We start from the raw sequence: 18,323 nt of genomic DNA on the forward strand, positions 1-18,323 counted from the left end.
CGGGGTCACTTCGGCATGCAGATGGGGAGACTAAGGATCAAACTGCCAACCTTGTGGCTCGAGGACGACCGCTCTTGCCCTCAGCCACAGCCGCCCCTACTGCCACCCCCAGCATTGCTCTTTGCTGGTTATGCATTACTCAGCATGGCAAACTTTGGATTTTTTGCACTTGTTGAAGTGGTGACATTGAGTTGTAACACAACACACACACAAAAAAGAAAGTCACTAGCCTTTCCCTAACCATAAGAGAATATGAGGGAATCTGCCATACAGCTGAAGTCTGAAATCAAAAACCTTTTCGAAACACTATGTCCTTAATTAAAAAAAAAACATATAGAACCAATAGAATCAACTACATTCTAAGTCCCAGCCCATCTGAGTGATTACATAACTGCTTCTCATTGCAGCCTTATAAAGCTTACTCTAGTACAGTGTGTCTCTCTGGCTGGGCTGCAGTTGTCAGAACTCTTCATCAACTTCTCTCTCACTCGCTGCAGAAATGGCTACAGCTGGCAAGGTAGGTGCATTATTCAATATGTAAATATCATGTCTAAGTTTGAATGAATTCTTCACAGTGTGGTAAAGCCGATAGGTAATATTACAAACATTAGAAAATAATGCAACTAACATAAATGTATTTTACTTTAATATACTGTAATTCTTCGGGGATCATTTAACTTCATTAAGATCATTTCTGTCGTGTGGATGGGTGTAAACAGTTGCGGTGTTTTCATGTGCAGAGTTTTAATATGATTCTCTTTGACGATATGTGAATTATCAGCTGAGAATTATTATTTTTACTGCTATTATTAATTTATAATAGTCTTAGTAAAGATTTTGATAAAAATTAGAATTAGTTCTTTCTGTCCCCTCTACGTCAGTGAAATATCTCGTTGGGATTTGACTTGGCACATAGTCAGAAACTTTCCAGACAGTTTTACACAACTGTGGATATTGGCACGTCTGAGCGGGGGGGGTAGGCTGACAAGGGTTCAAGGACTCATCGCTACCACTTTGATCCTGAAAAAAAAAGTTTATTAATACTAAATGTACCAAGCCTACATTTATTTGATTATAACATTCTGAAATACTGTCTATTATACATTATTATTATTATCAATGATACACATAAATGTAGCATTCAAATCAAATCTATGTAACTATAACTCTACAACAGCTGCTGTGTCAGAGGCATTGACACCACTCCACTCTGCTGTGATAACCTAATCCAAAAAAATGCATATTGATATAAAGCAGTGACACCTTCAGGTGTTTGACTTGAAATCACACAACTAAACATTGTATCCACCGTTCAACTAAACATTGACAGAATAAAATGCAAAGAGACTTGAAATTGATACAAATTCTGGGTCAGAAGCTTGAGTTTTTTTTGGGAAATTGCCCTTTGGCAATTTACCAGGAACCCGTACAAGTGAAGTTCACCTGGGACAGCATGCAGGAGTGTAACCTTTCATGCCAGGTATTTCATGTTGGGTCACTGTCCTCTAGGTTATCAAATGCAAGGCAGCAGTGGCCTGGGAGCCCAACAAGCCTATGGTGATAGAGGAGATAGAGGTAGCCCCGCCCCAGGCAGGCGAGGTCCGCATCAAGGTGAGAAACGTTCTTTTTTCAAATAATGTTCAAATATATGTTAAAGTTAAAGTTAAAGTAACTTTATTGTCAATTTCTTACATGTTCAGAACATACAAGGAATCGATACAACGTTTCCCACTCTCCCACAGTGAGACATATAAAGTGCACAGGCACAACAGAAGACACAAGACATTTCCTAATACTAAGTAAACATACAGAATTTTTTAAGTACAGCAGCATAAGGTTCTCTAAAAGTGTAAATGTAGTGATTTAAGTGATAAAGTGCAAACAGTACAAGAGACAGTTTGTTGCAGAAGTAAACATACAGAATTTTTTGTACAGCAGCATAAGGTTCTCTAAGCTCTATGCTCCTTGTACCTGGAGGCAATGCAGATAAACATAGTTTAAACCATTCCTTTGTATTTGTGTTATCTAAGAGACTTCACCTTCAAAATTCCTTAGTGTTCAGAATAACTGTTTCATTATATTTCAATAGCATTTTGTGTATCTTTCTTTTGTGCAGATTTTGGCAACCGGGCTTTGCCACACGGACCTTTACCACTTGTTTGAGGGCATGCATGCAGATGGCTTCCCAATCGTCCTTGGACATGAGGGAGCGGGTACGGTTGAGAGCGTAGGGCCTGGAGTGACTGAATTCCAGCCAGGTGAGTTTAAGCATGCGTTATCAATTTTCTTTCCCCAACCTATTGGTAGCAAGAATTAGATCAAAGCATACAGAGTTCTAGAGCAATGAGTTAGAACAACAGAAATAAGTTGCATTTAAAGCCGTTCTCCAACATGAACTCCAGGCGGACCAGATTTTCTGGACATTTTGCCATTCACATATGAAGAACACAGCAGGAGATTGTCCGCAGCATTCAGGTGAGGAGAGGCAGCTAGGAGGAGCATGCAGGAGGCGAAAGATGTCTTATAATTACCATTGTGGTAATTACATCGACACAGGCGTAAACATTATAGCATAACATTAGCTTTTTATCACTGGCGGTTTTAAATATAAGATTAAATTGCTGTTCAAAATTTGTGAGTTAATTTAGTGTGAGTTTTGTTTGTTACAGATTTCTACTTTAATCCAAAAGTCAACAGTAATCTCTAAAAAGCCATTGGGAACCAATTCACAAATTCATTTGTTTTGTGATTTTCAGGAGACAAGGTGATTCCTCTATTCATATCCCAGTGTAGAGAATGTCGTTTTTGTAAAAGTCCCAAGACCAACCAGTGTGAAAGCGGATGGTGAGCTTATCCTTTTCTCCTCATGTTTTATTTATCCTGTTTATATCAAGGTACAGGCCCGTGTCATATGCTTCAATATTATAACTATTGTTGGTGAGAGAGAATAACACATTCTTGATTTTCCTGGAAACTTAAAGGTTCAGTGTGTAGAATTTAGTGACGTCTAGTGGTGAAGTTGCATTTTGCAAATGAATACCTCTCAACTCACCCTCCCCTTCCAAACATGAAATAGAACCTGTGGTAGCCTTCAGTTCTCATTAAAAGGTGTTTAATTTGTCCAGTCTGGGCCACTGTAAAACACATGGCGGCCTCCGTAGAGAGGAACCCATCCCAATGTAAATATAATGTATTTAAATGTAAAGGCCCCATTCTTGGGTAACGAAAACAACAATTTGTACAATTTGAAACACACATTTATGTTCAATTTTTGCCAATTGATTCCTTCACCTAAATCTTACACACTGAGGGTTTAAATAAACAGAGATCAAGTCATTACACTTTCATATATTCCTCAAAAACTCTCTGCTCCGCCTGCTCACTCCTCTTAAAAACTGCCATGAGCTGCCTGAGCAATAACCCCTTGCTCAACTGATACAAAAATATAAGTTACAGGTTATTGTTTAATGAAAGAAATGAAATATACATTAAAGATACAGAACATTTAATTTGTTTGCATTTAGCTTGTTTTACAGATATCTGTGCAAATTTGGTGATTGAATTTACATCTTAACAAATTCTCTGTTCAGGGCTAATGGTCGTCATGACGTGATGGCATCTCTAGACTCCAGGTTTACCTGTAAGGGGAAGAAGATTCTGCAGTTTATGGGAACCAGCACCTTCTCAGAGTACACTGTGGTACACCAGGTGTCTGTGGCTAAGATCGACCCTGCTGCCCCTCTGGACAAAGTCTGTCTCCTTGGATGTGGAGTCTGCACAGGATTCGGAGCAGCAGTTAATACTGCCAAGGTGTGTGTATAACTGCTTTCAGACATGCATTGAACTCCGCAGATCCTGCGTTAGCGAATGTGAATGTCTGATTCAGAGGCTATACGTAATTTCCTGCCCTTGCTGCACCTGGCTGCTCCGCCTCTCACCTCAATAATGCAGAGGATTTGATGCTGTTATGAACACGTCTGTGCGGGAAACCTCTTGCTGCGTTGTGTCAAAGGCAAAAACTCTGTAGCTAATTCTTCGTACTTTAGCCACAGGTCATATCTGAAAGCAGCTTGTATTTATTACATCCTTAGTAGCTCAAGACATACAAAAACGAAATGTGGTTCCACTGTATTCAGTGCTAACTGGTGCTAATTATTATATGGCATATCAAGAAGTGCTGTGTAAAGTACCATGTTTACCAGAGTTTTTGTCACTTTAGGTGGAACCAGGCTCCACGTGTGCTGTGTTTGGCCTGGGAGCTGTGGGGTTGGCTGCAGTCATGGGCTGCAAAGCTGCTGGAGCCAAGAGGATTTTTGCTGTTGACATCAATCCAGAGAAATTCGAGAAGGCCAAAGTGTTTGGAGCGACTGACTGCGTGAACCCCAACGATCAAGATAAACCTATCAGCCAAGTTCTAGCTGAGATGACTGATGGAGGAGTGGACTTCTCTCTGGAATGTGTTGGGAATGTGGCAGTCATGGTGAGCTAGACAGATACAGATATGATTTATGACTGGATCAGGAAGGATCATTATATTCAAGAGTATTTCTTTAGAACTTTAACTTAAGCATTACAAAGTTTAAGTTTTATTAAAGCCCATATTTTGTCGGGGATTTCCACCCTCATGGATACTTGCCCTCTGACTTTGTTATATTTTTCCATCTAGCGAAGTGCTTTGGAGTCTAGTGTGAAAGGCTGGGGTGTCAGTGTGCTGGTTGGCTGGACTGACCTGTATGACGTTGCTGTCCGACCCATTCAGCTTATCGCTGGACGCACTTGGAAGGGTTCTCTGTTTGGAGGTGAGACACATCTCAGTCAGACATGACCATTCACACTAATTCAAACACGACCTTCACTGTCATTTTGGACAAGTAGTCTGTCTCAAGAAGGTGGTCCTTACCTTACATGAGGAGCGAGAACACGAAAGACGATATAGATTCACAAGAGGCGTCAATGCAAAAGGAAAATATGAGTTAAGATCATAGGAAAATACATTCTGAGTCTTATCCCCTATTTGTTTCACAAGTTTCCATCTATTGTTAATGCTGAAGGGAACAAATGGAACAAAAATTTAAATTAAGGGAGTTCATGAAGATTTCAGGTAAGGCCAGCATTCTTTTGTTTCCAACTGGCAACCGAAGGCAGTTTTTGTATTTATTGATGACAGCTCTCTTAGCTCCTAATGCCTTTTAAAGAAGTAAGTTACTCCTTGGAGGATGGCCTTATATTAAAATTTGTGAACCTTTGCAGTAGAAAAATTGGTGCAAGATAGCTGGTGAAAGGTGAGCCGGGGTCTATCAGTGTTGGCAGATGTACAATAATTATCGCAGATGTACGATAAGTTTGCCCTCTGTACAATGTATGATCAACAATTTAGGATGTACGATAATTTGATAATTTCGTTACACTTTGTAAAATCAGTTGCAATCAGAATTGTAAAATATGGATTATGTCTGTATTGACGTGATGTCTTTTCATCCAATCATGCTTGTCAGCAGTATCTAGTACAGTACCTGGATATGCAGCTGATATCTAGCTAATTCACCCACATATAAAGATATACAGACAATGCTCGTTTTTTGTCTCCATTTTAAGGCAGAGTACATCATGGACTAAAATACACTGGTCTCCTCTGAGCACAAACACACTTATTTATTTAAAAGCTATGTAGTGTGCCAGTTGTGAGTAATGCAGATTGTTACATCTTGCTTCCTATGGTCACCCTCAGTAACGTAAAAAAACACCAAAGGCCCTCCCTACAGCCTTTGGCTGTGGAGCTACTGTGCAGCACAGAGGAAATAGGATCCACCTCTAATATAGGTATAAGAATGTCATCCTAAAGGGGAAAAAACAGTAGGATTCTTAGTTCCAGGTGATTCTACACTTACATTATACTTACATTTACATTATTTTCAGTTCCTACCGATAGATTCTCCTACATTCTACACACTGGACTTTTAACATTTGACTCTATTGGTTCTTAATGCATAATGTGTGTGTTCTCTGTGGCTCAGGATTTAAGAGTAAGGATGGTGTGCCTGAGATGGTTAAAGCCTACATGGACAAGAAGGTGAAGCTGGATGAGTTTATCACTCACAAGATGACCTTGGACCAGATCAATGACGCCATTGAACTTATGAAGCATGGCAAATGGTATGTTTATACTTTCCTCTATATTCTCCTAGTCACAGAAATAAGAATTTAACAAGTGTCTGTTTTGATTTTGCTCCACAGCATCCGGACAGTTTTGAGTTTTTCTGCTTAATAAGACCACTGTGTTTCTGGGACACCAAAATAATTCACGTTCCAGTATTCCATGGATTTGTCTTTAACTTCATCAAAACTTCTTATTATCCATTTTTCTTTGCTTTTATTTTGAATAAAAGTAATATGAATTGACCCATGTGTATGGCTTTTTTATTGTTATGAAAATGTTTGCTGTAAACAACAGACAACTATTCACCAGCTACACATTTCAAAACTCAACACATTTGCATTTACACATCTGATGCATGTTAGGATTATTACCCACAAGAAAAGTAATAACTGTACATATTTATAAATCGGTTGAGGTCACCTTGGTGAGAAAGAGCAGTACGTCTGAACTTCATTTTAAATTTCCACCCCTCCACAAAAGTAATACGGGCGCTAATAATATCACCCGTTGATCCAGTAGTATAAAAGCATATACTTACTTGTTGCTCCAACATTAGGCAACAGCGTCCAAACATTTGTCTTTTTTGGTGTTGTCTTTATACAACATGTTCCGAGGATCATACAACTCACTGTACTTCTCCACTTCAATTATTAATTTAATGTCATCCATGTTGAAGAACTTCTCCACCGTTTGCTCCGTAAAATGTCGGGTTTCGAGGGTAAATTACGTATTCTCGACTCAAGCCTATATGGAGAATACGTAGCCCCCCAACAGGAAGTGTTGAGCAGGTGAACCCAAAGGCAGGAGTGAGGCAGATCCAAGCCGACAAAAACTGAATTTACTGAAAATAAAATAAACAAGGGGCAGGCACAGAAGGCAATGATACTGAATCAGGGGAAAAAGTAGGTAGTGACAAAGACAACGCAGAATATTCAACAAAAACTGAACTGACCAGTTAACTTAAATACGAACTGAACTAATGACAAAGTAGCAGCAGGTAGAACAGGACCAGCAGGTGAACAAGGCCCTACACGGCCGCTGAAACACTTCCTGGTCATTTCACTAAGGCTGCTGTTGCTGGAGAGAAACTTCTGCAAATCTGATGAATTACAATACAGAATTGCTAATGTCACTCTACACACAGAATGGGACTGGTATGGTGAATGTGTTAGACATTAACAGACAGGCTCTTTAAAAACGTAACCTGAAGCCCCAATACTCTAGTTGGTTGATAGAATAATAAGCTGGAGGCAAGGTGGCCTAGGGAATAGAGTGGGTATTCTGCAACAAGAAGGTTGCTGGTTCGAATCCCGCTCTTTCCAATCTGCATGCCTAACTGTCCTTGGCAAGATACTGAACCCCTAAATGGCCCCTCATAAATGTTGAGTGTAATAAAATTGTAAGCCGCTTTGGACAAAAGCGTCAGCTAAATGACATGTATTGTAAGGTCCAGGCTCCTCGGCTTTGGAAGTAATGCAACATTACTACTGTGGGTTACACAAACATACTCCTCAGTACTCAAATGTGCTTTGGTAGATAAACTGTTTATATATTTGTTCGTCTTTTTGATTGAGGCAAACTAAATAAAAACATATGCGCCCTTCGATCTCTTCTACAATCCCCTACACACTGTGTCAATGTTTTTGTTTGCAGTATTCTTATAGAACGTTTTAGTAAGAATTATCATTCACCAGCCTATTTCACTTTTCATTACATGTCATTTAGCTGACACTTTCGTACACTTACATTTTTTGTACACTCAACCTTTATGAGGGGCCATTTAGGGGTTCAGTATCTTGCCAAGGACACTTCGGCATGCAGATGGGGAAGAGTGGGATTTGAACCAGCAACCTTCATGTTAGAGAACGCCTGCTCTACCCCCTTGGCTAACAGACTTGGACTATGTACATCTAAGAGTTAAACTCTATCCATAATGATTGTTTCATATTTAGCTACGCTGATTATAATGTATTACACATACAATTCTTATCTAATGAATAAGAAACCTGTCTTTATTGTCCTCAGGGTCTTAACATGTGGTGTCCAGATTTTGGGTGTATGGAACTGCTATTATGCTGGTTCTTATTTGTCTTGATGGTTATTGACCATGGACGATGTAGAATCAGCAACATTCAAAGTCCAAGCTAACAACAGGTCATGTTCCAGCCCAGTGTGTCTCTCCTGCTGGGCTGCAGTTGTCTTTACTCTTCACCAATTCTCTCTAACTCTTTGCAGAAATGGACACAGCTGGCAAGGTAGGTACACTATTCTATATGGGACTTTGAGGTTCAACTGTGATGTTTTCATGAATTTTTCAAAGCATTGTCAAGTCAGGCAAGAAAACAAACATAAGAAAAGAATGCAGCAAACCTTACATTCATACATTTATGGAATATTGTGTCACTGTGCCTTTTATCTCTGTGTATGTGATAAGTCAGAAGCTGTTAATTGGAATGGTGTAAACTGTAGTGCTCTCGTGTGCAGTGTTTTAATGTCATTATCTTTGCTGATTCATGAATTATTGAATTGAATCCACTCAGAATTATTACTTTCACTGGTATAGAAAGGTAAAATATACTGGTGGTGTATACATAATATTATACCAACTACAATTCTCATGATATGATATATTTATATATAGACAGGCTAAGACAGGCTGTGCGTATTTGCTGGTTAGTTTATGCGGGGTCACTGTCCTCTAGGTCATCAAATGCAAGGCAGCAGTTGCCTGGGAGCCCAACAAGCCCCTGGTGATTGAGGAGATAGAAGTAGCCCCACCCCAGGCCGACGAGGTCCGCATCAAGGTGAGAAACATCCAGTATTAAGACACACGTACAGATAAATACTCATTGGACTTTCCTGACACTTGAGCACTCGTATGTGCTTTTGGAACGACTAAGACCAGAGTGTATTCAGACCTACTGTCCGATTGCAAGTGTACAGCTCTAAGCTTGTCTTGTAACACTTCTTTGTATATCCTGAACGTGTCTGAACCTGTCTCCACAAACATTTGTATGAATGTGGAATACATTCCTTTCCAACAATAAATCTTTTAGGGGGCTTTAACAGTTACTGTGTGGACTGACTTGAACATGTCTCATTCTACGGCCTCTGATAACCTACAGCAGTGAGTAAGTTTGAAGTGCCCCATCAGGTATAACATCATTCAAATATAATCATTAAAATTCATATGTTTAAACCACACACGTGAACAGTTATAAAGAAAATGTTTTTTTTATAAATACATTTGATAAAAAACATCTTCATTGCAGATGAACACGGTAGGAAGGACACAATGTCCAGGACCCAAACAATAAAAAAGTGACAGTACATGTAGGTCTATTAGAGGAGGACTCACAAATAACAGGGAATAATTCTGAACTTGCTGCGGAGCACTAACACAGACCAAGAGGTCTATCCATTCCAAACAGGAATGTTTAGAAGATGAACTAGTGCCAATAAACACATACGTCATTTCTGTTCAAGAAGATCAAACAGCTTTTTAGCCAATCACACCAAACAGATTGATCCATTGTTGCATGTGTGTGTATGTCAGAGGATGGCAGCTGAGCAGGTGGTTCTGCATTGTGACTGGGACACATTTGTTTTCACAGAGCTAAAAGAGTGTATACCAAATAACATGCCAATGTGAAACATTTATGTAATTAAGCTAATATCAGGTCTGAACCTCGTATATGATCCCACCCTTTCTGTATTCAGCGTAGCAGTTATGTAACATTACATTTCATTTAGCTGACGCTTTTATCCAAAGCGACACACAAACCCGGAACAACAAGAGTCAAGAAAGTACAATTTTCTTCAAGAAAGCTAAACTACAAAGTCCTAAATGTAAGTGCCATATAAGTGCGACTAAAGTGCTATCTTTATATCTATATATATATCTATATCTATACATATATATCTATATGTATCTATATATAAATATCTATATATATATCCACTTAGGGCTGGGGTTTAAGGTTTGATAATTTCCTGGATGTAGACTGGAACCGATCCGTTCACAGCCCTGTACGCGAGTACTATAAGGTTAGAACTTAGTCCTTAACAGAATTGTAATAAAAGTCAAGCCCTTAACTCTAACTGGTTCTCTTTAACTCTCAAACACTTGAGTGAAAAAAAATCCTACAATTATACAATTCAGCGTAAGACAAAACAGTACAAACTAGCAATATAGTTAACCTAAGACAGCAGATACACTAGTATTCTAGAAGAGAGGCTTATTTAAAGAATAAACTTACCCTTAATCCAAGTAGTCCAGTATTATGAAACCCCAGAGGTCCAATGCACACTTATGTGAACTCGATTGCAATGGCATCTATTAAGAAAAACCTAACCTTTCTGGTCAATCAAAGAAGCATGTTTCCTTTTTTTGTAAATTCTTCTTTGTGCAGATTGTGACAACCGGGTCGTGCCATTCAAACCTTTACCACCTGTTTGAGGGCATGCATAAAGATGGCTTCCCAGTCATCCTTGGACATGAGGTCACTGGCATTGTTGAGAGCATTGGGCCTGGAGTGAGTGAATTCCAGACAGGTCAGTTGAAGCGTGCATTCTCAATTTTTATTTGTCCACTAAGTCAGGTTTCGATACCTGCTAGACTTACTAGTAGCAATACTTTGGTCAAAGCATTGTTGTCATGTCTTGAAGGCAATGGGTTCTTAGAATGTGTTTTGCTAGAATGGCGAAAATAAGGATTATTGGATTCTACATTATGAAATACTTCGGTGAATACCCACCAGCACCGTGTAATGTTTTTTTTTGCTTTTGTGTCTGTACAAATATGTGTATTATGCTTCACATAACCCTTTTTTCTAGTTGATAAAAACACGGTTAGATTTTCATAAGTCCCTGAGGTGACATTCAAAAATTCATCAATTTATGTCCATTATTAGGATACAATTTTTTTTACATCTTGTTTATTTTGTGTGCTGACCTAGAATGTATTTGACATGACAAATGTATTTCTGATTTCAGGAGACAAGGTGATTCCTTTGTCCATATCCCAGTGTAGAGAATGTCGCTTCTGTAAGAGTCCCAAGACCAACCAGTGTGTAAAAGGATGGTGAGCATAACTTTGCAAACAGAATAATACAAGCAATACAACAAAATATCCATTTGTTTACGCAGTAACACAAATCTGTATTTGCTAGGGTTTCGCCCAATAATTGGATGACGGGAGTTTCCAGTATGAATAATGTAGTTTTACAGAGCAGGAGTAACATCTGAGTAAAACGTGTTCAACAAAGCCCGGCGCTCCTCTCTCTCTCATACACACGCACACAGGCATTTTAAAATACTGCATGTGTTTATTCAATGAAGTTTATCAAAAACTTGTTCTAAATAGTTCTCTTACTCTTGTAATCAAAAACTTGACCTGAAGCTCAATCCAAGCTGTTCTGTAAATAGTTTTCTAAGAAACAATAAATATAGCAACTTCTAATCAACCCCATATCCATGTCAGGCTTAAAATACCAATTTCCTGTTTACGCCAGACCACTTCCGGTTTTAGTCAGAGTACGGCTACGGATAATTTAGTTGGTAGAGATACAGATAATGGTGTACTTGCTCATCACTAACAATCATGTTGACACATTTTCACTCTCACATTATGTTGGCACGACAGAAAATGCTATGTGATGACAGAACATTTATTTTTTGTTTTGTTTTTTGCCTTATTGCTCATTTAGTCAATACTTCTTAGTCCCAGAAGCAGGGCACAAATTCAAAATCAGAATTTCTCTATTCAATGCTAATGGTCATCATGACGTGATGGCAGTTGAAGACTCCAGGTTTACCTGTAAGGGAAAGAAGATTCTGCAGTTTATTGGAACCAGCACCTGCTCAGAGTACACTGTGGTGAACCAGGTGGCTGTGGCTAAGATCGACCCTGCTGCCCCTCGGGAGAAAGTCTGGCTCCTCGGATGTGAAGTCTGCACAGGATTTGGAGCAGCAGTTAATACTGCTAAGGTGTCTGTATGTTTTACAGGCTAACATGGACATGTAATCCTTCCAAACTATTACAAATGACAGTGGAAATGGAATTAATAAAATGTTGCTCCACTGCATTCAGGGCTACCATGTTTACCAGAATTTTTGCCACTTTAGGTGGAACCAGGCTCCACGTGTGCTGTGTTTGGCCTGGGAGCTGTGGGGTTGGCTGCAGTCATGGGCTGCAAAGCTGATGGAGCAAAGAGAATTTTTGCTGTTGACATCAATCCAGAGAAGTTCGAGAAGGCCAAAGTGTTTGGAGCGACTGACTGCGTGAATCCCAACGACCAAGATAAACCTATCAGCCAAGTTCTCGCTGAGATGACTGATGGAGGAGTGGACTTCTCTCTGGAATGTGTTGGGAATGTGGGAGTCATGGTGAGGCAGAGAGATACAGATATGATGTATGACTGGATCAGGAAGGATCATTATATTCAAGAGTATATCTTTAGAACTTTAACTCTAGCATTACAAGTTTAAGTTTTATTAAAGCCCACATTTTGTCAGCATTTCTACTCTGAGAATTTCAACAACCATTGATACTGGCCCTCTGACTTTTTTCTATTTTTCCATCTAGATAAGTGCTTTCGAGTCGTGTGTGAAAGGCTGGGGTGTCAGTGTGCTGGTTGGCTGGACTGACATGTATGACGTTGCTGTCCGACCCATTCAGCTTATCGCTGGACGCACTTGGAAGGGTTCTCTGTTTGGAGGTGAGACACCTCTCAGTCAGACATGACCATCCACACTAATTCAAACACGACCTTCACTGTTATTCTGGTCAAGTAGTCTGTCTCAAGAAGATGGTCCTTACCTTACATGAGGAGCGAGTACATGAAAGGAGATATAGATTCATAACAGAATAAGAAAATATTTGCGTAAGATTAAGCTGTTGCCAATGCTAAAGGGAATAAAGTAACAACAAAAAGGTAGTTATCCAGGTTTCAGGTGAGGCCAGCGTTCCTTTCTTGCCAACTGGCAACAAAAGGCATTTCTTATATGTATCAATAGAAGATTTGTGTCGGAGCTCCTCGTTCACCTAAAACAATGTTCCTTCGCAAATGTTTGCTGTCCTGGCTTCTGAATGGTGGAATGAGCTCCCCAATGACATCAGAACAGCAGGAAGTTTATACATCCTGCGACGCACACTAAAAACACATCTCTGTATTTTAGTTTTGGGGGTTAATACATAATTGCAAACAAGAAAACACTCAACAGATAAACAAAACATTATTGAGCATGTAATAATGAACATGACACTGTAATTCTGGCATTTCCAACCCAGGATTAACCCGCACACAACTGTAGCCTCACAAACTACATTCTATATTATCAAACTACAGAAGTCTGGTTCCACTGGCTCAGATAGAGCCACTCCCTCTTTTGGAAAAGTATTAATAAAGCGTCGGTATTGACACATTGTTTGCATTGTGACACTATTTGAGACCAAAATACACCATACCTCTCTACTATCCATGCAGACTTCCTGGAATTGGTCAAGAGTAAAGAAGAGGTTCCCCCTGAGCAGCAGCAGTGGAGCCCTCTGGCAGACCAGGAGGACCCTGAGCCCCTCCACATTAAAGAGGAACAGGAGGAACCTTGGACCAATACAGAGGGAGTGCAGCTTCAACAACCAGAGGAGGCTGATATCAAGGTCACAATGACTCCATTCGCTTTGAAGAGTGAAGAAGACGAAGAGAAACCTCAGTCGTCACAGCTTCATCAGAGTCAGAATGAGGAGAATGGTGGAAGACCAGAACCAGCCAGGAACTCAGGTCCTGATGAATATTTGCAACCAGCTTCTGAAGATAACACTGAAGACTCTTCTGAGACTGAAGACAGTGAGGATGATTGGATGGAGACCAGGGAGCTTCAGTCTGGTTTGAATATAAGAACCAACAAACAGCCTTTAAAGCATATGAGATGTAAAACTGATAGGAAACTCCGTGCAGACTTTCTGGAATTGGTGGTGAGTAAAGAAGAGGTTCCCCCTGAGCAGCAGCAGTGGAGCCCTCTGGCGGACCAGGAGGACCCAGAGCCCCTCCACATTAAAGAGGAACAGGAGGAACCTTGGACCAATACGGAGGGAGAGCAGCTTCAACAACCAGAGGAGGCTGATATCAAGTTCACATTGACTCCATTCACTTTGAAGAGTGAAGAAGACGAAGAGAAACCTCAGTCGTCACAGCTTCATCAGAGTCAGAATGAGGAGAATGTTGGAAGACCAGAACCAGCCAGGAACTCAAGTCCTGATGAATATTTAACTTTTAGCTTCTGAAGACAACACTGAAGACTCTTCTGTGACTAAAGACAGTGAGGATGATTGGATGGAGACCAGGGAGCCTCAGTCTGGTTTGAATATAAGAACCAACAAACAGCCTTTAAGGCATATGAGATGTAAAACTGATAAGAAACTCCATGCAGACTTGCTGGAATTGGTCTTGAGTAAAGAAGAGGTTCCCCCTGAGCAGCAGCAGTGGAGCCCTCTGGCGGACCAAGAGGACCGAGAGCCCCTCCACATTAAAGAGAACCAGAGAGGAACCTTGGACCAATTTGGAGGGAGAGCAGCTTCAACAACTGAAGGAGGCTGATATCAAGGTCACATTGACTCCTTTCGCTGTGAAGAGTGAAGAAGACGAAGAGAAACATCAGTCGTCACAGCTTCATCAGAGTCAGAATGAGGAGAACAGAGCGGCTGGTGGAAGACAAGAACCATCCAGGATCTCAGGTCCTGATGAATATTTACAACCAGGTTCTGAGGACAACACTGAAGACTCTTCTGAGACTGAAGACAGTGAGGATGATTGGATGGAGACCAGCGAGCGTCTGTCTGGTTTGAATATAAGAACCAACAAACACCCTTTAAGGGATATGAGATGTAAACCTGTTAAGAAACCATTTAGTTGCTCTGAGTGTGGTAAAAGATTTAGGCAAAAGTCCGCTTTAACGAAACACATGATGACTCATAAAGGAGAGAGACCAATGAATTGCTCTGAGTGTGGTAAAAGATTTAGAAAAAAGATCCATATGGATGAAATTATGATGACTCATACAGGAGAGAAACCATTTTGTTGCTCTGAGTGTGGTAAAAGATTTAGCAAAAAGATCCATATGGATGAACATATGATGACTCATACAGGAGAGAAACCATTTAGTTGCTCTAAGTGTGGTTAAAGATTTAGAAAAAAGATCCATATGGATGAACATATGATGACTCATACAGAAGAGAAACCATTTTGTTGCTCTGAGTGTGGTAAAAGATTTAGAATAAAGATCCATATGGATGTACATATGATGACTCATACAGGAGAGAAACTATTTAGTTGCTCTGAGTGTGGTACAAGATTTAGAGAAAAGTACCATATGGATGTACATATGATGACTCATACAGGAGAGAAACCATTTAGTTGCTCTGAGTGTGGTAAAAGATTTAGAGAAAAGTACCATATGGATGTACATATGATGACTCATACAGGAGAGAAACCATTTAGTTGCTCTGAGTGTGGTACAAGATTTAGCCAAAAGTCTGGTTTAACGAAACATATGACGACTCATACAGGAAAGAAACCATTTTCTTGCTCTGAGTGTGGTAAAAGATTTCGCCAAAAGTCCTCTTTAACGAGACATATGAGGATTCATACATGGGAGAAACCATTTTCTTGCTCTGAGTGTGGTACAAGATTTAGAAAAAAGATCCATATGGATGAACATATGATGACTCATACAGGAGAGAAACCATTTTGTTGCTCTGAGTGTGGTACAAGATTTAGCCAAAAGTCTGTTTTAACGAAACATATGATGACTCATACAGGAGAGAAACCATTTAGTTGCTCTGAGTGTGGTACAAGATTTAGCCAAAAGTCTGGTTTAACGAAACTTAGACAACTCATACAGGAGAGAAACCATTTTCTTGCTCTGAGTGTGGTAAAAGATTTCGCCAAAAGTCCTCTTTAACAAGACATATGAGGATTCATACAGGGGAGAAACCATTTTCTTGCTCTGAGTGTGGTCAGAGCAAGTTTTTTTTTTTCCTTTCAGTGAAACCCAACTAATGTAACCCTTTTTATGCACAAGACGTATTAAAAGTGAAGCAACTGAGTTTTGTTTTTTTATTTGGAATACATTTTGTTATTCAAAATTCTGTGTATTCACTTGTATAAGATCATTACCAATTCTTATTAAATGTTTTCCTTTTTGTCATAAAAAAAATAATGGAAAAAAAAAATCCATATTAATTTCCTGTTTTATATTATCGTTTAATACTCCAGGTATGTATTTAAAAACCACAAATCATTATTTATTTAAATTTTTCTGAACAATAATAGGATTTGTGTTAGAACATCCAAATTACTGCCATGGGTTGAAATTACCTATATGTATTTACTTTGTAATTTGATTTAGGAACCTTTTATATTTGTAAATATTGTCTGTAAGGGCCAAATTATGGTATAACCCATACCATAGTTATGGTATAACCTATGCATAATTTTGCAGTCGATCCAGCTCTCATAAATTTTTGTAATAAATAGAAATGGAAATGTTTCCCATTTCCATTTATATCTATTTTCCCACTCTAACAAAGTAAGTGTGAATTCTTTGATTTTATAAAACTTCTCTCTTGTTACTTCAGAGAAACACAGAGGCACATCACACAGAGACTGTACATGAAGATGGACAACCTCAGCTGGACTGTTTGTCCAGTTCCTTTTGTTTATTTTTATATCCTGAAACCGCTCGCCAGATGCCTGAGGGGTTTTGGTTACTCACCAGAATATTCAGTTGTCGGAGGAGGCTTTGAACAATTTCACTGGTTCTTACAGTTCTGTAGCAGCAACAAGGCTCCTTCCCAAATTCCTCCTCTGAGGTTTCACCACCTGTTTTGGGCGGTAATGACTCTTGGCTCAGTGCTCGCACATCCTAGGCACACTTTGTATTTAGGAATTGTTGGACCTTCTGTATCATTAGACATGTACAGCCTGGAGGGTGGGTTGTGAAAATTGTCTATAGTCAACTTCTTAGCAAGAGTATTTAAAATGTGTGCTTTAATACTGTCGGACTGAAGACCCTCAGAACAAGCATTGCATCAATCTGCTCATCAACTTAGAGTATGTTGCTGATGAACATTAATGGTGGCTCGATTGCTGCTTGTTTATTTCACATAGTCTCCACATCTACATCTCGGTAACTGGGAACATGGCTGCAGTCTCTGCCAATTTCAATGATTGCCAAACAGTTGTATACTGTGGCAATAAACCTAGGGTCAAAAGGTTACCATACAGTTGAGGAGCTGCTGTGGTTCCCCCCCCCCCCCATACCTGCCCTGCAGCTTCAGTCTTCTCTGGGTTGTGGTTGCTGGCCTCAGCTGGTTGAGGAAAGTATTATCTGCTTGAGTGGTTGCAATACATCTGCATATTGCAGACATGTTTAATAGACATGTGACTTACTCACATACTCAAAACTAATGTTACTATACATATTTGGCTGCCTTCATTGCAGCATTTGAATTGGTCAATATAAATATACAGATATGTAGGTAAAAAAAATGATAACCGTTAGTGTAATAACATATGTAACTCTTATGCAATACATCAGCTTGTTCTGTTGTACGTTTTTACACAGTTGACTATTGTAATGGTTGCTAATACTACATACATTTGTACTATGGGAATGAAAGTCATGTTGGCCAAGTAACTCTGACTTTACAGATTAGCAGTGCTGAGTTTGGTGTGAATTGGACATGAAATAGCTGGAATATTAACTGTTTTATTAAGTAATTAGATTTAATTGAGCAAACAGGTGTCCGTTGCTCTGTATCAGTCAGAGGTGTCGGGGCAGTCTGCCTGGTCTCAGTCTCTGGACCAAGTTGTCTTCTTCTACGTCCTTAAGTGAACTATAGCAGTGGTTGGCCTGCGGTCGTTAATATCAATCCCACCATATCAGCTCAAAAAAATCAGCTCAGTAGGTTTGCAGTTATCTGCAGACAGACAATCAACACAACCACCTTGGGGGGGGTAGACACGATGGCAGCAGCCACTAATGAGCCAATCTTTACAAATTGGATTGAAGCATCTGTTGGAGTGCTTTGGGTTTTACACTGTGGATGACTAAGACGCCATACAAAGTAATGACATTACACTATCGGGTTATGTTTCTCAGTAAT

General features: G+C 39.7%; 1 protein-coding gene and 1 pseudogene across 1 annotated transcript; both read left to right on the forward strand.

Annotated features, from left to right (window-relative positions):
• The first annotated feature begins 362 nt into the window (after positions 1-362).
• LOC133961941 (alcohol dehydrogenase 1-like) lies at positions 363-6,399 on the forward strand. The gene is made up of 9 exons (XM_062397354.1): positions 363-517; positions 1,510-1,611; positions 2,117-2,258; positions 2,757-2,844; positions 3,591-3,810; positions 4,220-4,480; positions 4,667-4,799; positions 6,015-6,153; positions 6,235-6,399. Exons 1-9 carry the CDS (start codon positions 500-502, stop codon positions 6,263-6,265), a joined length of 1,134 nt encoding a protein of 377 aa, XP_062253338.1. The 5' UTR covers positions 363-499; the 3' UTR covers positions 6,266-6,399.
• Positions 6,400-8,026: 1,627 nt separating this feature from the next.
• Positions 8,027-15,467, forward strand: LOC133961643 (alcohol dehydrogenase 1-like; annotated as a pseudogene).
• The last annotated feature ends 2,856 nt before the right edge of the window (positions 15,468-18,323 follow it).

Source organism: Platichthys flesus, chromosome 10 (assembly GCF_949316205.1).
Source record: "Platichthys flesus chromosome 10, fPlaFle2.1, whole genome shotgun sequence".
Lineage (NCBI taxonomy): Eukaryota > Metazoa > Chordata > Actinopteri > Pleuronectiformes > Pleuronectidae > Platichthys > Platichthys flesus.

Bases quoted from the DNA above. Each gene is read 5' to 3' on its own strand.
- LOC133961941 (XM_062397354.1), top strand. The intron at 3,811-4,219 runs GTGTGTGTATAA...TTGTCACTTTAG, and splicing joins CAGCAGTTAATACTGCCAAG to GTGGAACCAGGCTCCACGTG. The intron at 4,800-6,014 runs GTGAGACACATC...TCTGTGGCTCAG, and splicing joins GAAGGGTTCTCTGTTTGGAG to GATTTAAGAGTAAGGATGGT.